Below are 26,182 nucleotides of genomic sequence, written 5' to 3'. Positions count from 1 at the left end.
AAACGGCGGGCCGCGGCCACGATGCGCCTGCGCAATGGGGGACCCGGCGCTTGTGTGGTTCCCGCCAATTCTTGCAGAATCCTGCCGGGGCTGAGTGCCGCGCTCCATGGAGGCGTTTGACCCAGCCGAGCTTCCCGAGCTGCTTAAGCTTTACTACCGGAGGCTCTTTCCCTACGCCCAGTACTACCGCTGGCTCAACTATGGCGGAGGTGATGGCGGCGGGGAGCGGGCGGGTAGTCGGTCGGAAAGGGGATGTGAAGGGGTTCTGGGAGGGTACTTTCGCCTGTCAAGAGGTGATGCGCAGGCATCTCGAGCCCTCCCCACCACTACCTCCGAAATGTAAATGGCCGAGAGAGCATTTACTGACCAGCCTGCGGCCACTCTGGAAGGCAGAGCCGCCGCTCCTCCCACTGCGTGGCCGGACTCACCTTCGGTGCCTGAGCCCAGCCAGGGGCTGTTGGGTCGGAGGATGAAGTCGCCCAGGCATGATCTGCCTCAGGGTGAGAGGGGCATCTCCCGGAAGAGGAGAGGTCCTTCACTCGTCGCCGCTGAATGTGTTAGTACCCACCGAGGAGACTGAGGCGGCGTTATACATTTAAAATGTTTCTGCAGCCCTGATTGGTTGGCTCAGTGGATAGAGCGTGGCCTGCGGACTCAAGGGTCCCGGGTTCGATTCCGGCCAAGGGCATGTACCTTGGTTGCGGGCACATCCCCAGTAGGGGGTGTGCAGGAGGCAGCTGATCGATGTTTCTAACTCTCTATCCCTCTCCCTTCCTCTCTGTAAAAAATCAATAAAATATATTTTTAAATAAATAAAATATTTCTGCATCCTTTTTTCTCGTTTTTACTTTCCCCTATGAGATGCCGTGTGGTAATAAGCCCCTTCAAATTAGAGACTTGGCCTTGGCTTATTTGTTTTACTTGTAGCACAGTGTTGGGCACAAAGGGCTTATTAAAATGACCAAATTAACATTAAAATGTACATTTATTTGCAGTGATAAAGAATTACTTTCAACACCGTGAATTTTCATTCACATTGAAAGATGATATTTACATCCGCTACCAATCCTTCAACAACCAGAGTGATTTGGAAAAGGAGATGCAGAAAATGAATCCATACAAGATTGATATAGGAGCGGTATATTCCCACAGGGTAAGGAATTCGGTTTTTATGTATTTTGTTGGTTTTGTAAAAGCACCAAGAACCCCCAGCGTTTTGTGATTATATTTTTATAATTTATTCTATTAGAAGAGGAACACTTATTTAACTGTTTTTGCAAGTTGATTGTAATTTCTTTTGTTGTTCTTTGATACTGTACATTACTGAACGGAAATACTTTGTATGAGAATTGGTTGTATTCTCACTAGGACAAAAAATAAATAAAAAATTGAGTATCTGGCCGAAAGACTAAATGTGGAAATCAGCATGATTTAAGGAAGGGTATTAAAAGAGAATTACATTCTCTCCCAGCATTGGAGTTATTCTTCATTCCCCTCCCACTCCTGCATCCTTTCTTTGTATTAGGAAATCTCTACCATAATACCTAAAATCCAACTAGTGCTACCAGTGCTACCACCATCATCATCATCTCTCATCTGAATGACTGTAAAAACTTCCTAACAATTTGCTCCTGTAGACTCTAGAGCAGTGGTTCCCAGCATGGGGCACATGCCCCACAAGGGGGCAGTTTGATTTTTAGGGGGGCAATTCGAGAATGAGTTATTAACAGTGAATTTTTTGCATTTCTTATGGTTCGAGGGGCCTCATATACAGTATATAAATATATATTGTGACATATTTATGCATTTCAATTCTTAAAACTTTGCTATTTTTTCATGTCACTTCATTTTTTTTTAACAATTTCTTAGTGATTTCTTCCTCAGTACTTCAACTGTCCTTTTGTTCTTTTATGTTTCTCTTTCATGGATGCCATGTTCTTTGGAAGCTTGTTTAATGGCCTTTTAGGCTTCCTCCACATGAATAGGAGTTCACTTTTTGAATAATAAGAATTACATGTCATCAGGATTTTAGAGGTGCTTAGGTGGGGCATGGCCACTGCTCTAGAGTCTAGTCTTAATTCAGCAGTCAGAGTGATCCTTTAGGAAGCCAGATCCTGTGATTCCTCCGCTCAGAACCATTCTCCAGTTGCTACCCATTTCACTCAGAGTAAAAGCCCCTCTCTCCCGCTCACTCACCCCACCCCTGCCACACTGCCCTTGCTCGAGAAGTTTCACTTTCTAGAACCTATTTCCCCAAATATCTTGGTTCATTCCCTCACTTCCTTCAAGTCCTTACTCAGTAAGGCCTACTGCAGCCTGCCATCTCTCCTGTCCCCCTGCCTCTGCTATATTTTAAGTATCTGGAATAGTGCCTGGTGGAGAGAGTACACCATACATATATTTTTTTAAATATATTTTTATTGATTTCAGAGAGGAAGGGAGAGGGAGAGAGACAAACATCAATGATGAGAGAATTCCCGATCGGCTTGCCCCCCACTGGGGATCAAGCCCATAACTCAGGCACATGCCCTTGGCCAGAATTGAACCTGGGACTCTTCAGTCCGCAGGCAGACACTTAATCCACTGAGCCAAACCAGCTAGGGCTACACTGTACACATTTGTTCAATGAATGAACATACTAAAATTGCCCTTCCTCTCCTTAAAAATGCACACATAGAGGAAAAATACACACATGGGATAATGGATTTTGTGGAACTTTTTCAGATGTTGTGTAATTTGTTTTTCATAGAAATTCTCACTGTTCTTTTTACAAAGGAGAAAACAGGCCTGGAGAACTCAATTTTTTTCCTAGGTCACACAATTTCTAAATGATAGAGCTGGGACCTGAACCCAGGTTTTCTGACTATAAATCCCAGAGGAAGGAGAGAAGACATGTAAGAAAAGGCCAGCAAGCGTGCCCTAGCCGGTTTGGCTCAGTGGATAGAGCATCCACCTGTGGACTGAAGGGTCCCGGGTTCAATTCCCGTCAAGGGCACATGCCTGGGTTGCATGCTCCATCCCCAGTAGGGGGCATGCAGGAGGCAGCCCATCAATGATTCTCATCATTGATGTTTCTATCTCTCCCTCTCCCTTCCTCTCTAAAATCAATAAAAATACATTAAAAAAAAAAAAGAAGAAGAAGAAAAAGAAAAGGCAGGCAGGAAAAATGCTTTGGGGCAGTTTATTCCTCTTCAGAAGTGGAGATCAATGTCTTTCTAGAAGGACCAAAGTGTCACTACTCCTCCCTGACACAGAACAGAGGAAATGCCTCATTATTTTACTAGGCCAAGAGCGACCCTTTTCTTTTTATATTTTGTTTGTGAGTTTTATCAATTAAATATGAACACAGTTTACAAAGTCAAGTAAACTATGGGCCTTTTATTTTAAAAAAATAAAAGGTCTCTTACTCCTTTGCCTGTTCTATGCTCCGCAGACACAACCACTCTTTTAGCTGATTCCTAAGGTATTTGTCTCCTTGTCTCTAAATAACATGTTTATGTTTCTTCCCATTTTTTCATTTTAAATTTTATCTATTGACTTTCCACCCTGGCAGATGAGGATTTAGCTTTTTTTTTTTTTTTTGCTTTTTTTTTTATCGTACCTGTACCCTCACTACTCGTACAACCTTCCCATTCCCACATGTTCCTAATATGTTTGTTAGATTACAAATTAGGGTTAGGCCCTGGCTAGATGGCTCAATTGGTGGAGTTTTGGGTTTGATTCCCAGTCAGGACACATACCTAGGTTGTGGGTTCGATCCCCGACCAGGGTGCATACAGAAGGCAACCTATCGATGTTCCTTTCTTAAATCAGTGTTTCTCTCTCCCTCTCTCTAAAATGAATAAAAACATATCTTCAGGTGAGGATTAATACTAATAATGATAAAAATAGAGAAACGTAAAAGACATGAGATAGACCAAGATCAAAGGACAGAGTTACTTACCTTTCCTTACTGAGAGCTTAAGATTCAGTTTTTATGGGTCTCCTTATAAAACCCATGGTGGTATTGCCCGGCTGGAGTGGCTCCACAGTTGAGCATTGACCTATGAAGCTGGAGGTCATGGTTCAATTCCTGGTCAGGGTCCATCCCAGTAGGGGGGCGTGTAGGAGGCAGCCAGTCAATGATTCTCGCTCATCATTGATGTTTCTATCTCCCCCTCTCCCTCTCCCTTCCGCTCTGATATATATATATTTTTTTTTTAATCATTTTAAAAAATCATGGTGGTGTTATTCCCTCTCTGTTTTTTTTAAAGGCTTATTGTGACTTTCTTAAAAAAAAACTTTCACTATCATTTTCATGCAGGTTTGGATGGAGCAAAATAAGTATCTATATTGTCGGTCTTCTTTATCTGGTAACCCATAACCTCAAAGGAGACTACTGTACAGCCTGAGCCAAAGACTCAGTTCAAACTAATTGGGGCAATTTTTTTGAATTAATGAAAAATTTAAAATACATTTTTGTTACTTATATGTCCAGCAACAAATAAAGATCCTTAAAAACACCTTGCGTCCTAGCCAGTTTCGCTCGGTGGATAGAGCGCCGACCTACGGACTGAAGGTTCCTGGGTTCGATTCCGATCAAGGGCACATGCCCTGATTACAGGCTTGATCCCCAGTAGGAGGTGTGCAGGAGGCAGCTGATCAATGATTCTCTCTCATCACTGATGTTTCTTTCTCCCTCTTCCTTCCTCTCTGAAATCAATAAAAATATATTAAAAATAAGTAAGTAAATAAAATAAAAGGATAAAATCTCAATTTTAAAAAAAGAACACCTTGCAATAGGGCATTAATTATAGGTACTTTTCCTTATCAAAAAACTAGAAATTTTTTATTAATATTTCTATTGGTGAAATATTTATTATACAACATCAAATATTAATTATATCTCAGTAGAACTGGGGGGAAAAATTTGATGATAATATGTATTTACCAAACCCTGCTTTAAGTAGATGAAAGTTACACTGTCATCAATTCTGGATGTATAGGATCTGAATGAACTGACATCAGCTTGGCATTATATGGTTTCTTCACTTTTCTTTGGTCACTTTTTCAAGCATATTTGGCAGCATGACAGCTTTTATAGAAAGTGATTGATATTTTACCCTTTTAGCCCAATCAACATAATACAGTGAAGCTGGGAGCTTTCCAGGCTCAGGAAAAAGAACTGGTGTTTGACATTGACATGACAGACTATGATGATGTGAGGAGATGTTGTAGGTAAGCACCGCAGGCTTTGTTGGTAGAGTGGGTGATGTTGACCGTGAGTAACCACGACTCTCCTCCAGTTCTGCAGACATTTGTTCTAAGTGCTGGACCCTCATGACAATGGCCATACGCATCATCGACCGAGCATTGAAGGGCAAGTATCAGCAGTGTCTGAGTGGGGTCAAATGTAAGAATCTCTTTTCCTCTAAATATTACTCTATCTATACCATGTTATAATCAAATCCCATAAATTCCTAACATGTTTCCTTAAAACATGTAATAGGAAAATAAAAGAGTACAATAAAGTTATAGTTGAAACTCTAATAAAGCTGTGATCAAACCAGTGAGTTTTTTCCCAATTCAATCATCTGTTGAGCAACTCTTATGTGCTAGGTGCTGTCCTACATGAGGGAAATACGAAAGAACAATTCTTTCCTCAAGTAGGTTACACAGTCTAAGAAGGGTACAAATAAGAAAACTGAAGATTGCATTTGTGTTAAGTAATATGCACAGGGTGCCATGGGAATATAGGACAGCAGGAGTGGATATACGAATGGGAAGAGATTGGGTCAGAAAAGGCTTCCCAGAAGAGGTGATGATAAGAAGGATAACAAAGCTCTGGCCAATGTTCCTCAGAGGTTAGAGTGTTGGACTGCACACCAAAGGGTCTCGGGTTCAATTCCCGGTCAAGGGCACATACCTCGGTTGCATATTTCGATCCCCGGCCCTGGTCAGGGCCCTTGTGGGAGGCAACCAATTGATGTGTCTCTCACATTGATGTCTCCCTCCCCTCGCTTCCTTCTCTCCAACCTTGCCCCCTTTCACGCTCTAAAAAAAAAAATCAGTGGCGCCCTAGCCAGTTTGGCTCATTGGTTGGAGCATCAGCTTGCACACTAAAGGGTTCCGGGTTTGATTCTGGACCCAGTCAGGGCGCATGCAGGAGGCAACCAACTGATGTGTCTCTTTTACATCAATGTTTCTCCGTATCTATCTCTTCCCTTCCTTTCCACTCTATCTAAAAATCGATGGAAAAAATATCCTCGGATAAGGATTAAAAATTTAAAAAAGAATGATAATAAAATAGGGTCTTATTATGTGCCAGGCCTTGTTCTAAGCCCTTTAAATTTATTAACTCCTTTAATATCCCTTGACTGGGTCTTTAAGGGAGAGAAATGGAAGTGCTGGGGCAGAAGGAAATTCTTGTCCAAGACCAGGATAGATAAAGTCCTAAAAGCAAGAGCATGGGGGAGAAAGGGATGGGAAACTACAAATAGTTTAGTATATTTAAAGTGAGTACATGGAAGTAAGAAAGAACCAGTAGTTTATACATTTGTTTTAAAACCTGTTGTCTCCCCTCCTCAGAGGACTTTGGATTTAAGCATCGCCTCTGGGTGTATTCTGGAAGAAGAGGTGTTCATTGTTGGGTCTGTGATGACTCAGTTAGAAAACTGTCCTCCGCAGTACGGTCTGGGATAGTTGAGTATTTGAGTCTTGTAAAGGTAAGCTCTTAATGATGATTTGCATTTATTTTTTTTGCTGGATGTTACCAAGCATAGTATGTTTAGTTGACAAAATTAAACTATCTTTTATAGCATCCACTTTCCAGAGTAGGTGATCTTACTAGCAGATCAATTAAAATCATAGTGCTATGTTTTTTGAAAGATATTTCATATTTTGTTTAAGTATCCTCCTTTGTTGCAAAAGGAAGATTAATAGTTTACTTTTCTTGTTCAGTTAAGTCAAGTAAAGTTAACCCAGAAAGTTATAGGTATTGAAACTATATAAAATAGCATATAAGCTTATCTATTTTACAAAAATTAATATCTTTAGAACACATTATAGAAATGTTTTAATTATTTCATTTATGTTATATAATATACATAAAGGTCTTTTTTGATGGTTTATTTTTCAGGGTGGTCAAGATGTTAAAAAGAAAGTTCACCTAAGTGAAAGAATTCACCCTTTTGTCAGGTCTGTTGGAAAAGACTCCATGCAGTTTAAGTTATGTCTGCTTTACCTGCACATGCTTGTAGTACATGTGTCCTGAGCAAGGAAGCACCCCCAAAAGGAGTCACTCACACATGTTTGGCTTTCCACAGTGCCAGGTTTATTAGGGGAGACCTCCCAATAAGGCAGTAGAGTCCCATGCAGGTTCACATAGAGAGGAAGAGCTTACCTGACAGAAACCAACAGAGTGAGTATTCCTCAGGGAAGTCCCAGCCACTGGCAGCATCCGCACGTGGAGAGATGGGTGTCGGTCTCAAGCCAGGCACCTAGAATGGCAGCACGCAGCTGGTGGAGTGGGCTCTGAGTGTTACCCGGGGTACAGCCAGGCTCCAGCATTGGGTGGTTGGAGCTCTGAGTTCTTATAGCCCACCACTGTGATGTGCAATAGCAGTGTCCATATGGAGTCCTTATCCGTCCAGACTGGTGGTTTTGGGCATTCCAGTCCCCTCAGAAAGGTGTTCCCATTACACCCATTACCTCAGTCTTGCCTTAGCACTTGACATCACTGTCATGGCTGACAGTGACTCCATGTTGGATTGTCAAAGCTGTCCAAAAAGTTGTCTCTGTTCTTGCTCTATACACCTTATTATCAATTTTCTCTGCTGGGTAGCATCCTATATAATAAAGAGCTAATATGCTAATGGTTATCACACTATCATGCCGTAATGACCAATCATCAGGAGGCTGCATGTGTGGCAGGTGCAGGTGGGTGGGGACTTGACATTGCATCCTTCCGGACAAAGCCCCAGCAGCTTCCTGAGGCTCAGGCAAGCTGCAGATGGTGGCTGCAGCTGCCCAGGGCCAGACCGAGGCTCAGGCAAGCCACCGATGGTGGCTGTCACTGCCCAGGACCCGAGGCTCAGGCAGCCACATGGCTGGCAGTGGCAGCAGCAGAGGCATGATGGGGGTGTCGCCTTCCTCTGATCACCAGGTCACCTCCCACAGAGGGAGGCCAGAGGCAGCAGCAGCAAGGGGTGATGGGGGCGGTGCCTTCCCCTGATCAGCCACAGGGAGCAGGCCTAAGCTGTCAGTAGGACATCCCCTGAGGGCTCCCAGACTTGTGAGATGGGGCAGGCCGGGCTGAGGGATACCCCACCCATTGCACGAATTTTCGTGCACCGGGCCTCTAGTTTTACAATAATAGCTAGAATTAATTCAGTGTCTCTTGTGTGCTACATATTCATGATAGGTAGGTGCTTTACAAATGTTCTCATTGGTTTTCCCAACCACCCCATGAGGGATATGATGGTATCTTCACTTAACAGATTAACAAAGTGAGATTTGGAGGGATTATATAATTTGCTTGATACCATAACCCATACTTCTTCCATTGAATTCACTACTTCTCTAGGATAGTGGAGGGAGCATTGCATTAGGAGTAAGGTCTGTATTCTCCCAATTACTCTGACCTTAACAAAATACTAGAGCTTCCACTTCCTTATCTGTATAATGGGGAGAATAATATCTGCTCCATCTGTCTTAGAGTTGTGGCAAAAATTAAATGAAACAGTAGATGTGAACTCTATTTGCAGATTGCCAAGCACTATATATAATTGTTGAGGTGTTAAAACAAGCAATTCAGAGTAGAAACTGTAGACTATCCCACATTCTACTACTGGTGTATTATGTTGTCCTGAATTGGTTGCTTTCTATCCTTGTTATATACAAGGGTGGGCAAAAGTAAGTATACAGTTGTTCATATGAAAAATATGTAATACAAGAATAAACTTTTTCTTGTACATATAACTGTAAACTTACCTTTGCCCACCCCTGTATTTATGATGTTAACCTGCTAAGTTGTGGAGTTTCAGAAGTAAACATTTCTTAAATATTTCTTCTAAGCCGGGCACTATGCTAGGTTCTTTCCCCTTAGACTTAACTCTCATAGTTCTGAGAAGGATATTAGTCCCATTTTACCTAGTTAAGTTCTAGAAATTCAGTCAAAATAGCAACAAAAGCTATGTGGGGTATGTGTTGCTAATAGTATTGGGACTTTGTTATTGTTATTCCTACAGAAAATCTATAAACATAATAAGTAAATACTTTGAAGAATATGCCTTGGTTGATCAAGATATTCTTGGAAGTAAAGAAAGCTGCGATAAGATTTTAGCTCTTATTCCTGAAAATATCCTTTCCCAAGACCATTTCTATGTGAGCTACTTGTATTGATATTATATATGTGTTCTGCCTGCATATTCTCATATACTTAATTTTTTTTTTTACAATCTTTTCTAATATTTTTCTCATATACTTATAAGTTTAATCTTTTTTATACAAAACATCTCCTATATTTCTACATTTTTGTATCTCTACTCTGGAATACAATAAGACATGAGGCCATTTCATAAACAAATTTCCTCTTTATGGAAGTTGGTAATCCTAGGATTAATGGTTATTTAAAGAATGCTGAATCATTTAGTCAAAATATGTACAGACCAGGGAAAGATTTTAGTTAAACTATATAGTTATTTTGACATTCTGTCATATCACCACTTTATTTTTACAAGGTTATTTTCTAGTGTTTAATATTTGCATTTTAGAAAACAATAATTATTTTCTATCTAAACTAGATATTCTTGTGGTAATACACGCAGAAAATAAGTTGTTTGTTGATGTGCCCTAAATGAGTATGTTCCTTAATGACCCATTACCAATGCATGATGACCTTCAACCAATCTTCCAAAAGCATCACAGTTCACTTCAGCGTTGGGAGCATTTGAAGAAAGTGGCCATATATCCGGTATATAACATGGAAATCTGTATTATAAATATAATAATATAATTCTTAAACTCTGATTGTTTTGCCATTTAAGTTAAAGATGATTGGAGATCACTTTTTAACCACTTTGAAAGAAATCCTCAGAAGTTCCTACTGATCCTCATGCTGGACTTGCATCTCCTTTTAGAATGACAGACATGGATACTTGCTTGAGTGGGAGATCATGCTCCAGTACTGTTTTCCACGGCTGGATATCAATGTTAGCAAAGGAATCAATCATTTGCTGAAGAGCCCTTTTAGTGTTCATCCTAAAACAGGTACTATAAAAAGAAAATAAGGGGAACTAAAAAAAGAAATGAAAGTTATTTGTTTTAGCAAGCATGCCACTAGGTGTAAATACATATGATGCCTGACATATTAAAGATTGAGGCCTTGTTCTATCAGTTAATACCTAAATTAACTTTTTTTTTTTTAATATCAGAGAGAAAGGGAGAGGGAAAGAAACATCAATGATGAGAGAGAACCATTGATCGGCTGCCTCCTGCACACCCCCTACTGGGGATTGAGGCTGCAACATGAGCATGTGTCCTGACCAAGAATCCAACCGTTACCTACTGGTTCATAGGTCAATGCTCAGCCACTGACCCACACCAGCTGAGCTAACTTATTTTTTTAATTGTTGATCAGTAGCTACTGGATGAGTTTACATATTCAGTTGCATTTCTGTGGTTCAATGTGAGAATTAGAGTTGCAGAAGAACTTAGCAATTACAGGACAATAGCTCTCATTATACAGATGAGGAAACAGTGGCCTAAGAAGTTAAAGTGACTTGTCCACAGTCTAAAAACAAATTGTTTTAGAGCTAGGAACAGAGTTCTATGCTTTTTCTCCTATGCTGCCTCCCTCAGTAGTTTTTCAATAGTTCTAGCTTTTCTCCTTCACATAGATAAGATTTCTCTTAGATAATATTTGATGGACTGAAACTGACTTTACCAGTAAAGTATAAAGTGTCTATATTGGCATAACTTTACTGCATCCATTAGAAAAGTATATAGTTGTCCTTTTTGGTGTCAACTCGCCACTGGGTGTGGGATGTTAGGGAAATTGTTCTGTGTACCTTGGTTTTCTCGTCTGTAAAATGGAGATAATGATAGTACCTACCTCAGTGGGTTATTACAGTGGTCAGCAAACTCATTAGTCAACAGAGCCAAATATCAACAGTACAACGATTGAAATTTCTTTTGAGAGCCAAATTTTTTAAACTTAAACTTCTAACGCCACTTCTTCAAAATAGACTCGCCCAGGCCATGGTATTTTGTGGAAGAGCCACACTCAAGGGGCCAAAGAGCCACATGTGGCTCGCGAGGCGCAGTTTGCTGACCACGGGGTTATTGTGACCATCTAAAATATAAAGCACTTAGAAAACTGTCACATAGTTCTCCCAAATTGCCTAGTTTCCCTTAATCTACACTAATAAAAGAGTAAGATGCAAATTGACCGTACCTTCACGATGCCCACCAGCCAATGAGGAGTGGGTATGCAAATTAGCCCAACAAAGATGGTGGGTTAATTTGCATACAACAGGCGCCGAGCAGCCAGGGGTGGGGTGGGATGCTTGCGTCGTTGCCATGGCGACAACACAGACGTTCCACACCACCCCAGCCACTCCAGGCCTCTGGGCAGCATGGGAAGGAGGCTCCGGGTCGGAGTGAAAAGGCGGCTCCATCTGGAGCGAAGGCGTTGCCAGCAGCCAGGGGAAGGAAGGCCCATTCTTGCATGAATCTTCGTGCATCGGGCCTCTAGTAATCTATAATGACTGTAGTCCATACATTTATGTAGCTCTTTTTCAAACCGGTCAGCTATGTTTTTAGCTTCTTTTAGTAATAAGCTTAATATTTTAAGTTTAATTCTAAAGCTTCAGCCCTAACCGGTTTGGCTCAGTGGATAGAGCGTCAGCCTGCGGACTCAAGGGTCCCAGGTTCGATTCCAGTCAAGGGCATGTACCTTGGTTGCGAGCACATCCCCAGTAGGGGGTGTGCAGGAAGCAGCTGATTGATGTTTCTAACTCTCCCTCTCCCTTCCTCTCTGTTAAAAAATCAATAAAATATATTTTAAAAATAATAATAAATAAAGCTTGAGTGGATATCCCCTTAATCTAATATTCAAGGTTTGGGTAAATAATTGTGTCCATTAATAAGTGAATACATTTTGATTATATCCTTTTCCCATTAATTAGCTGCAGTCTTTTTACTCTGTCTTTAACATCAACTCTCAATTCCCTTAATTATTTTGTTACTCACCTGGCATTCTTTATATTCATTATCTCATTTTTGGGTGTGACAAATTTTATGTAGAGTCCCAGGTATGAATATTATAAAAAGGTAGTTTAATGTCTATTTTATTTCCAAAATGCTTTCTCAAGATGCCTAACATATAGGTGTCTGTTTTGATCTCAGCACATAAACCAAGGTAATGAAATGAACTTTTTCCATCTATTTCATTCAATTTTCAAGACTTACTCAATTTGAGATCATTCTGTACTTAAATATAGGAGGATATTAGGAAGAGGGAGATAGAAATAAAAGTAGAGATGAGAGCAACTAGGTCAATGATGGCGAACCTCTGACACGCATGTCAGTGCCATTTCTGATGACACGCGGCCGCCTCAGCGGCCGCATGCCGAGGATGAAACATTTATGTTATTTAAACTATAAATATCGCAAAATAATGTTTTTTCCTCAAAGTGACACACTACCCGAGATATACTCAGTTTTTTGGCGAAGTTCAACACACCAAGCTCAAAAGGTTGCCCATCACTGAACTAGGTAATAGTTTAACAGTCTTTCACACCTATGTTTTGGTGGTGTTTTTAACAAAATAAAAGACACAGCTAATATGAAAGTACTTTTAATTTATATTTCTATTGTACTTAACAGATAAGTCTAATCCTTTTTCTAAATTTTAATTTTCTAATTAAAATTTTAGCCAAAACAGCCTATAGTGATTTGTATTCACAGTCATTCATTTATAACTTTTGGTTCTTACAGGTCGAATTTCAGTGCCTATTGATTTACAGAAAGTGGACCAGTTTGATCCGTTTACTGTTCCAACCATAAGGTATGTTCCAGTTCATTGATCACTTTTCTGTTTGTGATTGTTGTTCTGAATTTGAAGTAGATTGGATTAGATCCCTGCCAGAGAGGCAGCCGCTCTGAGGCTATATGATGCCCTGGTAGAGAAACATTTCCTAGTGAGTTCCTCAGAGCACTAGTTTTCCAGCTGCTGTTATGCAAGAAAAAGTGTGCTCTCCCTCTCAGGAGCACACTGGCACCTTTCCCTTCCCCTCATCTTCCCCCAGGTATGTTACTGCTAAGCTCTAAGGGCCCTTCTTCCGTCTCTGTAACTTGTTTCCTAAGCCTACACAGCCCAGCTAGCTCACTTTTACTATCTCTGTAACTTTCTAAATAGACTTTCTCTTATAATTTGGAGGGAAAAAAAGAAAAAGATTTTTAAGTTCAAATAAGTTTGAGAAATACTAACTTAACCCTTTGCACTCGCTTGCTTTTTTCTCGATTCCTTTATTCTACTCGGGATTTAATTTTTTAAATACCCCAGATTTTACAAAGCGCGGCAGTAGAATAAAAAACTGGAGTTTCTTTTCATACAAACTTATTTATTTGGATTTTTTTATATTTCAAATTATTGATACATTCAAAGAGTAATTTTAATCTCAACATCCGAGTGCAAAAGGTTAAACAGATTAAAAGTTCTTTACTGCAAGATTTCCCAGTCTTGGGCATACCCGTAGACCTTGCCTGACTGTGCTCATGGCCAGGCAGGGGGGACAGTGTATGCAAGAGTAATTTGGAGTTTGTGCCAGTTCTAGCCAGCCTATTCAGTGGCTGGATAAATTGCATTACTTCAACATTTTCCTGCCTCTCAACCTATGAAGTTATTCATGATAGAGAATGAGTGACATTGAGTCTCTGCTCTTTTAATTATTAAAATTTTTTTTTCCAGTCTTTAATATGCATGGAAAACTCCAAGAAGAGATTATGGCTTTTAGAATATCCCAAATTAGTTGGCCACATAATTTTTTTCACAGAAAATCTTGAGAGATTCATGTGCTATGATACACTGGGTAATATTGAGCAAGAACCAACTTTAAAATTCTCTTATCCTATTATTTGTAGCTCCATCTGCCATGAATTAGATGCCATTTCCACTAATGAAGAAGAAAAAGAGGAGAACAAAACTGAATCCGATAACAAACATAGAACCAGAGGTAGATTAATATGTTGAAGTCTCATTTTAACATAAGCTTTTTATATAGACACTAGAGGCCCGGTGCATGGATTCATGCACTGGTGTGGTCCCTCGGCCTGGCCTGTGCTCTCTTGCAATCCGGGACCCCTCGGAGGATGTCGGACTGCTGGTTTCAGCCCAATCTCTACAGGCCAGGCCGAGGGACCCCACCAGTGCACGAATCCATGCACTGGGCCTCTAGTATGCATATAAGATCTTTGGTTAATCTCTTCCTGTCCTCCCCCCTTTCCTCTGAGATTAATCAGTCTGTTCCATGTTTCCATGCCTGTGCGTTGAGCATCTGCCCCCTGGTGGTCAGTGTGCATCATAGCTACCAGTCAAACGGTCGATTAGGCTTTTATATATATAGATCCTTCTGCCACTCCAGTAATTAATTCTCCTTGGATTCAGCCCAGAATGGATCAGTGTTAGTCCTGAAACCAAGTCAATAGCAAATAATGTAATAATAGTGTTTCTCTCCTTTCTTCAGCAATTGCCCATCCCAATGGTGCTGTTAAATCCAATTTGAGTCATCAATTATTTACTAAGCAATATCTAAATGCCAGCATCTACATTGCAAGATTAGGTTGTCATCTGGTATTGATAATTGTTTAAATGTCACTCTTAGATTCAACAGCTATTCATTTATTTATTTATTTTTAAATATCTTTTCATTGATTTTTTTTTTTTTTAGAGAGAGGAAGGAAGAGGGATAGAGAGATAGAAACATCTAGGGGGATGAGAGAGAATCTTTGATGGGCTGCCTCCTGCACGCCCCCTACTGGGTAACGAGACTGCAACCTGGGAATGTGCCCTGACCGGGAATCAAACCATTCATGGGTTGTTGCTCAACCACTGAGCCACACCAACTGAGCAACAGCTATTTATTAAACAACTATGTATGGTATGCAGTACTTTTGTCCTTTACTTTGTTTTTGATGTATCCAGATGAGTGGTATGGTAAATATATGTCTCAACTGTGATTAAATTGTATATTCCAGAATTTACAATTTGTAAATTCAAGAATTTACAAGTCTCCCCGCTAATGGAAGTCAAATCTCATACCAACAGCCAAGAGACACTCTGTAATAGAGTCCAATAGCACTTTCTATGATAATGGAAATGTTATGCACTGCCCAGTATGGTAGTCACTAGCCACATGTGGCTTTTGAGCACTTGAAATGTAAGAAACTGGAATTTTAATTTCATTTTATTCAGTTAAATAGCCACATGTGGCTAGTGACTACTATAATGGGCAGAGCAGATCTGTGATCTCTGTTTAACCTTTTTTAGTCAAATGTTGCTACCCTTTCAAAGCCCAAGCTCAAATATCACTTTATCTATTCCAGCTCTAACATAATACCTAAACATAGTACATTCCACTATTAAAGTTTATGGAGTAATTACAAAAGTATTCTGTTCAAAATATTTGAAAAATCAGAATACCAGTAAACTGGAAAAAGAAACTCAGAGAGCCCTAGCTGGTTTGGCTCAGTGAGTAGAGCGCCAGCCTGCAGATTGAAAGGTCCCAGGTTCAGTTCCAGTCAAGGGCACATACTGGTTGCAGGCTTGATCCCGGTCCTGGTCAGGGCACATGTGGGAGGCAACCAATCGATGTGTCTCTCTCACATCGATGTTTCTCTCTGTCTCTTTCCCTCCTTTCTACTCTCTCTAAAATACAATGGAAAAATATCAAGTGAGGATTAACAAAGAAAAGAAGAGAGAAGGGGAGGGGAGGGGAGGGAAGGGAAAGGAAGGGAAGGGAAGGGGGAAGGGGGAAGGGGAAGGGGAAGGGAAAAGAAAGGAAAAAAGAAATCAGAGAAAAGAGACAATGAAAGGAACAAAGGAAACCTTTTTTTAAAACACTAATATCTCAGCACAGCTGGGTGTGGCTCAGTGGTTGAGCATCAACCTATGAACCAGGAGATCATAGTTCAATTCCTGATCAGGGCACATGCCCAGGTTGCGGGCTCGATCCCCAGTGTGGGGCATGCAGGAGGCAGCCGCTTAAATGATTTTTCTCTCATCATTGATGTTTCTATCTCTCCCTCTCCCTTTCTCTCTGAAATCAATAAAAATTTTTAAAATAATATCTCAGAGAATAAGAAGATAATACATCCATCAGGTAAGATCAGAATACTATAAAAAAGAAACACTCATAAAACAAGAAAGAGCCCTGGCTCAGTTGGTTAAGAGTGTTGTCCCTAGCCAAGGTGTGGGTTCAATCCCCCGGTCAGGGCACATACTAGAACCAAGCAATGAATGCATAAATAAGTGGAACACCAAATCAATGTGTGTGTCTCTCTCCCTTCCTCTTTCTCTAATGTCAATAAAATTTAAAAATTTAAAAATAAAACAAGAAAGAGGTCTTAGAAATAAAAAATCTTTAGAATAAAAAGTTCAGTGTAAGACCAACCAAAGGACTTGCGTGCAGGCATATGAGCCTAACCAGCGGTTAAGGACAACAGGGGGGTGGGGGCATGTGTGGGGAGGGGTGTGGGATGGGAATGGGGGGACGAGGACAAATATGTGATACCTTCATCAATAAAGAAATTAAAAAAAAAAAAAAAAGTTCAGTGTAAGGGTTGGAAAAGAATAACTGAGATTTCCCAGAAAGTAATACAAAAATGGTGGCAGTGGCGGTGATGGTTATTGTTTTACGGAGTTAAAACTAGAAGACTATTTCAGGAGGTCTGTTATCTGACTATGGGAGTTTCAAAAAAAGAAATAAAACAAGGAAGAAATAATGGTCAAAATTACATAGGAAAACACCCCTGTAATGAGTACTATCTTAAAAGGGCTCAGCATAATAAGAAAAAGACCTATACCAAAGCACATCATTTGAAATTTCAGAACACTGAGAATTAAGAAAAGATCTTAAGAGCTTTCAGACCCCAGCCCACCCCCCCACCCCCCAAAAAAAAAGCAGACCTAGAGAATGGCCTCAGATGTCTAAATAACAATGAAAGTGTTCATTTGTTAGAAATGGGTGCTAGAAAAGAAAAATCGGTTGCCATTCAAGAAGATGGTCAGAAGTAGGCAGGGAGCTGATATTTACATTATAAACCTGTTAGTACACCTACTGTGGCTCTGTTGGTTGGGCATGATCCCGTGTACAAAAAGGTTGCTGATTCGATTTGTGGTCAGGTCAGGGCACATGCCTGGGTTGCAGGTTTGATCCCCAGTAGGGGGTGTGCAGGAGGCAGCCAATCAATGTTCCGCCCTCAGCCCCCCAGCCACCCAGGGCCAGCCCGAGGCACAGGCAAGCCTCAGATGGCGGGTGCCCAGCCGCCCAGGGCTGGCCCATTGACGTTTCTCTTTTTGTTTATTTTTAATCCTTACTCAAGGATATGCTTTTATTGATTTGAGAAAGAGAGGAACAGGGAGGGAGGGAGAGAGAGAAACATCGATTGGCTGCCTCTCACACATGCCCAACTGGGGATCGAACCTGCAACCTTGGTATGTGCCCCAACCAGGAATTGAACCCATGACCCTTCAGTGCATGGGAGGATGCTCCAACCAACTGAGCCACACCAGCCAGGGCCTAACAGTTTTCTTAATTTAATATTATATCTTTGTGGATATCTTTTTCTTTTGTTCAGGGGTTTTAAGGAAGCATGTTTTAAGTCTTTGCCTTATTTCATACTAGAGGTCCGGTTTATGAAAATTCATGCATTGGATGGGGGGGTCCCTCAGCCCATCCTGCCCCCTCTCACAGTCCGGGAGCCCTCAGGGGCGGGAGTCAACCCGGCGATCAGGGGAAGGCGACGCCCCATCACACCTCTGCTGCTGCCACTGCCGGCAGCACAAGCCTCAGCTGGCCCTGGTTACCTGAGCCTCGGGCAGCCCTGGGCAGCTGGGCAGCCGCCATCTGAGGCTTGCCTGTGCCTCGGGCCGGCCCTGGGCAACTGGGAAGCCGCCATCTGGGGTTTGCCTGCGCCTTGGGCCAACCCTGGTAGCTGTGGGACTGAGGGGACTGGGGGACTCCGGAGACAAGCACACGGCCATCTTGTGGCTGTGTGCACCGCCATCTTTGAGGGCGGGGCAGTCAATTAGCATATTCCCTCCTTATTGGCTGTGGGCGCTGCCATCTTTGCAACAACGTGAGAGTCAATTAGCATATTCCCTCTTTATTAGATAGGATTAGTACAATATGCTCCTTCCCTTCTACCTCCCAAATCCTAGAATGTCCTCCACTCTCCTCCCTGACTATCTAATTATATCTTTTATCTAAGACCCAGTTCATAGCCACTTTAGTCAATATTGATTGGTCAATTCTTTGGGCTCATAATTATCCATAGGCCTGTTTGGTCTTTATTTATAAACTAGAGTCCTGGTGCATGAAAATTCATGCACTGGAGCAGGGGCGTCCCTCAGCCCGGCCTGCCCCCTCTCACAGTCCGGGAGCCCTCAGGGGCAGGAGGCAACCCGGCAATGAGGGGAAGGCAACACCCCCATCACACCTCTGCTGCTGCCACTGCTGGCAGTGCAAGCCTCGGGCGGCCCTGGTTACCTGAGCCTCAGGCAGCCGGGCGGCCACCATCCATGGCTTGCCTGCGCCTCGGGCCAGCCCTGGGAGGCTGAGGGGACTGGGGGACTCCGGAGGCAGGCGCCCCAGTGGGCCTGGAGACTGGGAGCCGCCATCTTTGAGGGTGTGGCAGTCAATTAGCATATTCCCTCTTTATTAGATAGGACTAGTAGCCCTTTGCACAAATCCATGCACCAGTAGCTCACCAGTATCTCGCTGCCGCCCTCCAGTAGCTCTTCACTCATGGCCCTGCCCCCTCCTATAGCTCTCCACCACCCGCTTGTAGCTTGCTGCCCCACCCTCCTGCTAATCCGTGATCCGGTCATTACACGGTCAGTCGTTACACTTCACGGCGTAACAACCATTTGCATATTACATCTTTATTATATAGGTTTTCTGTTATTACATATAGAATTTGTTTTTCCAATTTATTTAAAAACTTCTTGAGCCCTAGCTGGTTTGGCTCAGTGGATAGAGCATCAGCCTGTGGACTGAAGGGTCCCAGGTTCTATTCTGGTCAAGGGCACATGCCCGGATTGCAGGCTCAATTCCCAGTAGGGGGCGTGCAGGAGGCAGCTGATCAATGATTTTCATCATTGATATTTCTATCTCTCCCTTTCCCCTCCTCTCTGAAATAAATAAAAATATATTTTATAAAAACAAGAAACTTCTTAAGACCAGGTAGTATGTCTTATACTCTGTTGTTGTGAATCCTCACCCCTGAGAATATTTTTTCCATTGATTTTTAGAGAGAGTGGAAGGGAGCAGGGGAAGGGGGAGGGGGAGAGAGAGACATTGATCCACTGGTTGCCTCCCACACACACCCTGACGGGGGCTGGGATTGAACTTGCAACCCAGGGACGTGCCCTTGACTGGAAATCAAACCCTTGACTGTCTGGTGACCAGGCTGACACTCTAACCACTGAGTCATGAGCTGGCTTATACTTTTAGACTCTAGCATCATACTTATTACATAATAGGCAGCTAGTAAATATTTGTTTAAATAAATTAGCTATACTAATAAAAGGGTAATATGCTAATTAGATCAGGAGACCTTCCGGACAAAGCCATGGTGGCGGGGCCGAAGCAGAGGCGGTTAGGGGCGATCAGGCCAGCAGGGAGGGGGCAGTTGGGGGCAAGCAGGCCAGTGAGGGGGGGGGCATTTGGGGGCGAGCAGGCTGGCAGGCAGGTGAGTGATTACAAGCCAGTGGTCCCAGATTGCAAGAGGGATGTCCGACTGCCGGTTTGTCCCGGATTGCGAGAGGAATGTCCCAGACTGGAGAGGGTGTAGGCGGGGTTGAGGGACACGCCTCCCCCCATGCATGAATTTTGTGCACCAGGCCACTAGTGTAGTATACATTACACAGTGTTGAAAAAATATATTGACCTACATTCAAGGAGCTTAAAATCTTGAATTAAAGATTCTAAGTTCTATGTAGTTGATCCCAAACTAAATCATTTCTTTGGTATAAGCTTATTTATTATAAGAAAATTCATATGTAAAGATTTACAATAAAATTATAATGTATTTTCCTAATTGCCACAGATCAGATACTCATCCTTTTTTTAAAAAATATATTTTTATTAATTTCAGAGAGGAAGGGAAAGGGAGAGAGATAGAAACAACAATGATGAGAGAGTCATTGATCAGCCGCCTCCTGCACGCCCCCTACTGGGGATGGAACCTGCTACCCAGGCATGTGCCCTTGACCGGAATTGAACCCAGGACCTTTCAGTCCGCAGGCTGCCGCTCTATCCACTGAGCTAAACAAGCCAGGGCCAGATATTCATCCTTAATACCCACATCAGGATTCCATTTCCAGTCCCAAGTAAATTAAATCACATTTAATAAAAATTTTTTAAGTATAACTTCCTTCTGTACTGTTTTCAGTGAACTATTGTGAGGACTTTTAATTCCATGCAGACATTATACACTACCAAAATCTAAATCTCATTTTGTTTCAAATTTTACTCCCCCCTATTGGGTATTAATTATAGATTGTGTAATTAAATGGATAGTTGAGGTTCTGTATTCAAAATTTTGTACAGGCTACTTATATATCAAAGAATACTTGTACTTAATGCATTGTGTCCACAAACTTTTGATCATCTCCAGAAGGCATGGCCCTGACTTCACATTTTTAATGTTTTGCTCTGTTGGTAAAACCATTATTGAAGCCACATTTTATAAAGAAAGAAATGTTGGCTGGAACTTGCCACATAACAATAGATTATATTGGTCGAATACTAGAAAGCCTGACTACTGGAGTAGATGTGTCCATGAGGTTTAGAGGTGCTCGAGCAGTGCTGTTTGATACAGTAGCCACCTGTGGCTATTGGCACTTGAAATGTGGCTGGTATTAACTAAGGAGCTAATTTTTAATTTTAATTGATTTAAATTTAAAAACTGGTAGTTGATTTAATTATTAGAAAACTTTTATGTATGTTTGGAAATTTGGGGTATATGAGCCTACTTTTTTAATTGCATGTTTCATAATTTAAATATAGATCAAGTATTTCTGATGATAACATAGTATTTAAATTGAGATGTAAAAGTACAAAATACTAGATTTCAAAGACTTAGTATGAAAGCGAATATGAGATATTTCCATTTTTATTATACTTTGAAATAATGTTTTAGATATTTAATATTGGGATGAGTTAAAATATTAAAATCAATTTCACCTTTTTAATGTGCTACTAGACTGTTTAAAATTATATGTTTCTCATATTTCTATTAGACAACATTGTTATAGAATTCTTATAAGAAACTTAAAATTATAGTTTCATGTTATTCTTGCTGCCAAAATGCTAATTTTAATGCATGGTCTTTATAATTTAGACTATAAGAAGACCAGTCTAGGTCCTTACGTAAAAGTTTTTGAAAAGTTTCTTGAAAACCTGGATAAATCCCGAAAAGGAGAACTTCTCAAGAAGAGTGGTAAGACTATGCCTTTCCCTTTTAGCTATTTAGATCTTAGTATAGTAGTTTAAAACATCCAACAAGTGAGCAATTTTAGAGCTCTAGTCCTTGCCCTCCCAAAAATGTTATTGATTTATCTTACTGTCCTTAGTGTTTTTGAAAATTAAGGTCCCTTAATTCAGTTCAACACATATTTATTAAACACCTTCCAAGTGTAAGGTACTATGTGGGAAACAAAGATGAATTATACAAAGATGAATTCCACACCATGCCTTCCTGCCCTGAGGAAGTACTAACTGGTACAAAATACTAAGAAAAATATAACATCTAATTAAAGTAACTTGAGAAGATTTCATATTTAAAGAGTGGTATTAGAACTCTTCAGTACGCTGCTATAAGAAGTCTAATCCCCCAGTGTGCCAATATATCATGCCTTAAAGTATGAGTAGTATTTCCACAAGCAGAGATTTGATAAGATCGGGGTATGGGAGTGGAAAAAGACAGGTTATTCATTGTTGAAGCAAAGGCATAGAGACAAAAAAGCATTGGGTCACTGTGAAGGCCATCAAGTAGTATGGCTAATCTGGAAAAAGATGTGTCAGGAAGTGATGAGATAGAAATCTGAAGAAGCAGACTAAGGAAAGGAGTCTCGTGATTTGTAGTTTTGTCTAGAAAGATAAATCTAACAACAGTATATCTGGAGAGAGGTAGGGGATAGAAAGAGCCCAAGAGGCCAATTGGGCTATTACCATTAGGACAGTAGCATTGGAGATCTCCAAAAGCTGCAATCCTTGAGACTTGGTAACGATTTACAAGTGGAGAGATGAAAGATGGAGGTAAAAGTGCCACAGAAGCCAGGAGAAAGGAAAGTTTCAAGAGTATCGAGTTTCAAATGCAGTAGGTAACTGATAAAATCCTGTTGAATAGAGGAACTAGAGGGAGGTGCTACGTGTATAGCAGTGTCCAAGGAAGCATTGTTTGGATAGGAGAGACCAGAGCATATATGTATGCCAAAAGAAAAAATCAGTCGTAAATATTATTTAAGAGATTGATGAATACCATGGAAAACTGTGCCAACATTATAGAAATATAAACTCCCTTTCTGCTTCACAATAAAATGTGTGATGGCTAAACAGTAGTGCCTAAAATAATGCTCTATTCATAGTAGATACTCAAATATGTGCCTGTTGAATGAACAATGATGACTCTGAACTTGGAAAGCCTTGTTAAAGCTGCCATTCCAACTGGCGACATTTGTATTCTTGTTCTGTACTAGCCCAGCCTATAATGTGGGCTTCAGTAAATGTGAAAGTAAATCTTTATGCCACATAGCCTTTTTTTTTTTTTTAATTTAGTGGAAGCATTAAGCAAATCAGAATGGGCTTTGTTTTGTTTTCCTTTACTATCCTCTGATAAAAATCTATTCTATTTCAGATTTACAAAAAGACTTCTGAAGATAACAACTCCCCTCCAACTAATGTGGATAACTTCTATCTTCAACCAAGAATCAAATACTTCAAGAGTCATTAAATAAATATGGCAGAACCTTGTATGCATTTTAATGCTCAAAGCAAAATTTCCTTTTCTTGAGGAATAATTATGTTGAAAAGATTCCTAAGACCACCAAAGCAGTGTCCATGCTGCTGGAAGGAACAATAATGGGAAGAATAAGTTGATTGCAGATAAATTTGTAAAAATTTAATATTATATAAAGACTAGAGGCCCAGTGCACAAAATTCATGCAGGCACGGGTAGGGTCCCTAGTGGCTGCCGCTGGCCGGGGCCTCCCTTCCCTCGGTTGGCCGGCTGGCCCCGCCTCCTGGTTGAACTCCCGGTCGAACCCCCAGTTGAGGGGACAATTTGCATATTAGGCTTTTATCATATAGGATAATTCTAAGATTTCTGTTATAAATACTCACTTTTACCAGTTGATATATATAGAGGTAACTGAGCAATAATATGCCCAAGACTTTAATCTCAGCTTGCTGGATACAGCATCCATATTTCAGGAATGAATATTCTAGGTGAATTAAGGCTTTATCCTTAAATCTTAGACACTTAATTATACCTGCAGTGTGTATTCAGTCACTTCTTTGCTTACTAATATTTTTATAGATCAGGCCATACCCCACTGCCCATCTTTTAAAAACCATTTTAAACTAAGCATCTAAACCAACCAAAACTTTAATTCAAAAGACATGAGATACTAGATTATAATATGGCCTAGTATTGTTGACAACTGTTGTAATCGTAGCTCTTAGATTACAGAACAATTGGAACAATTAAATTAGTCTACATCGTAAAGAAGCAGCTTAGAAAAAAATATCCAACTTCACCAACATAAAACCTGTTATACTTGTCAAAACACTTGGACTTTCTGTTTATCCAGATAACTTTAAAGTTTTTATTTCTCCTGTATTTGATTTTGTGTGATAGATTCTAAAGTGTCAGGTTTCTTTTTTATGGTTTAACAACCAGTCTAAGCAAGACATCCCTTTTGCCCTAGCCCGTATGGCTCAGTGGATAGAGTGCTGGCCTGCAGACCAAAGGGTTCTGGGTTTGATTCTGGTCAAGGGCACTATGTCAGTTGCAGGCTCCTCCCCAGCCTGGGCCTGGTCAGGGCACGTGCAGGAGGCAACCAATCGATGTGTTTCATCGGTGTTTCTCTCTTTCCCTCTCTCTTCCACTCTATAAAATCAATGGAAAAATATCCTCAGGTGAGGATTCAAAACAAAAAAACATCCCTTTTGGTTTGCATTCTTTTTTATTTTTATAGTTTAATGTATTTTAATAGCAAACTTACAGGAACAGCACAGAAGACAGACAACATTAAAAACATGTACTTGCATGTAGGACAACTAAGTTAGAAAAGTATAGTGAATGATGGAATCTACTGTATGATAAAAATGCTACAAACACCATTTAGTTGCCATCAATAACAAGTAAATTTCTTATTGATGGTTTGCATTCTGTCTTCTGAGAAATACTGGGAAGCAGGCTATCAGACGGGTACTTTCTGTGACTTATGAAAATATTCCTTCATTTGCATTTCCTTTAACATTTTTTTCTCTATAGCCACACAGCCTTTTTTATATAATCTTTTGGTTTATATCAAACCCTAAAATACAGTCAACATACTGAAATGCCTTGCATTTCCTTCTCCTAATTTTTTAAGAAAAAATATTAAAATTATGGTTCAAAATTCTGCATTACTTGAGCTTCTGTATACTATGTATTATTCAGTCCTCAAGTTTGGGAAAAAGTGGATCAATTGAAATTCCTAAATACAAAATTAATAAAGACTCATTGGTCCACTTTTTTTTTTTTTTTTTTTTTTTACAGAGAGGAAGAGAGAGGGATAGAGAGTTAGAAACATCGATGAGAGAGAAACATCGATCAGCTGCCTCTTGCACACCCCCTACTGGGGATGTGCCCGCAACCAAGGTACATGCCCTTGACCGGAATCGAACCTGGGACCCTTGAGTCCGCAGGCCGACGCTCTATCCACTGAGCCAAACCGGTTTCGGCTCATTGGTCCACCTTAAGAACTCAGAATGAGAATAGGATTGTTGTTACACTTTCAATGAGATCTTTTAAGCTTCCAATATGTCTAGCATTGAAGTATTTAGTGCTTTAATATAGTCCTTGGATAAAAGTTGATATACTAGCCCATAAAATTAATTATAAAACATCATGCACAAGTAAGAATAAATGTTTGATTCCCGACAGCAGAAAAATACTCAGACTACTGACTTCCCTACACTGGCTGGTGTGCGCAGTGGTTAGAGCATCTGCCCATGCACTGACGGGTCTCGTGTTCAATTCCCAGTCAAGGCCACATACCTGGGTTTCAGGAGGCAACCTGTGGATCAGTGTTTCTCTCTTCTCACTCTCTCTGAAAAGCAATGGGAAAAATATCCTCAGGCAAGTATTAAAAAAAAAAAAGACTATTGACTTGCTTATTTGATTTGCCAACTCCTATATATGTAAGAATTATAGAAACAAAGGGCATAGAACTGGTTTCCATTTCCAAACTTGCCCAATTTATAAAGAAACCCAAAGAAAGAAAATAGACCCTTCCTTAGTGAGTTATTAACAGCAGAGTTAGAAAAGTTAGTGGGCTTTTTGGGAAAGAAAGGGGGATGGTAAAAATGTAGGTAGTTTTATTTGTCTAAAGAGAGAATTGGCAATTGCTGGACTTTTCTTCTCAAGGTAAATAGACTGCATTGACTAATCTTCCAGATCACTTATTTACTTAGGTAGAAATTCTACCTATAAGTTTAATCCTATATCAGTGATGGCGAACCTATGACACGCATGTCAGCACTGACACGCGTAGCCATTTCTGATGACACGCGGCCGCATGCCGAGGATGAAACGTTTGCTGCTCCTGAGGATGAAACATTTGCGACTAGAGTCTTGGAGTTAGTTTTTTCCTCAAAGTGACACACTACCGGAGTTATGCTCAGTTTTTTGGCGAAGTTTGACACACCAA

At 40.7% G+C, this 26,182-nt stretch overlaps 1 protein-coding gene across 1 annotated transcript; it reads left to right on the top strand.

The window, feature by feature from the left end:
• Positions 1–4: 4 nt before the first annotated feature.
• Positions 5–25,006, top strand: PRIM1 (DNA primase subunit 1). Its single transcript, XM_079773444.1, has 13 exons — positions 5–209; positions 996–1,153; positions 5,111–5,217; positions 5,286–5,359; positions 6,568–6,704; positions 7,118–7,176; positions 9,228–9,337; positions 9,864–9,952; positions 10,119–10,248; positions 12,979–13,048; positions 14,125–14,216; positions 21,607–21,705; positions 23,122–25,006. The coding sequence occupies exons 1-13, from the start codon at positions 107–109 to the stop codon at positions 23,139–23,141; spliced, it is 1,248 nt and encodes a 415-aa protein (XP_079629570.1). The 5' UTR covers positions 5–106; the 3' UTR covers positions 23,142–25,006.
• The last annotated feature ends 1,176 nt before the right edge of the window (positions 25,007–26,182 follow it).

Source organism: Cnephaeus nilssonii, assembly GCF_951640355.1.
Source record: "Cnephaeus nilssonii genome assembly, chromosome: 6".
Lineage (NCBI taxonomy): Eukaryota > Metazoa > Chordata > Mammalia > Chiroptera > Vespertilionidae > Cnephaeus > Cnephaeus nilssonii.
The sequence above is the reverse complement of the archived record's forward strand: the minus strand, read 5'-3'. Positions and strand labels throughout refer to the sequence as shown.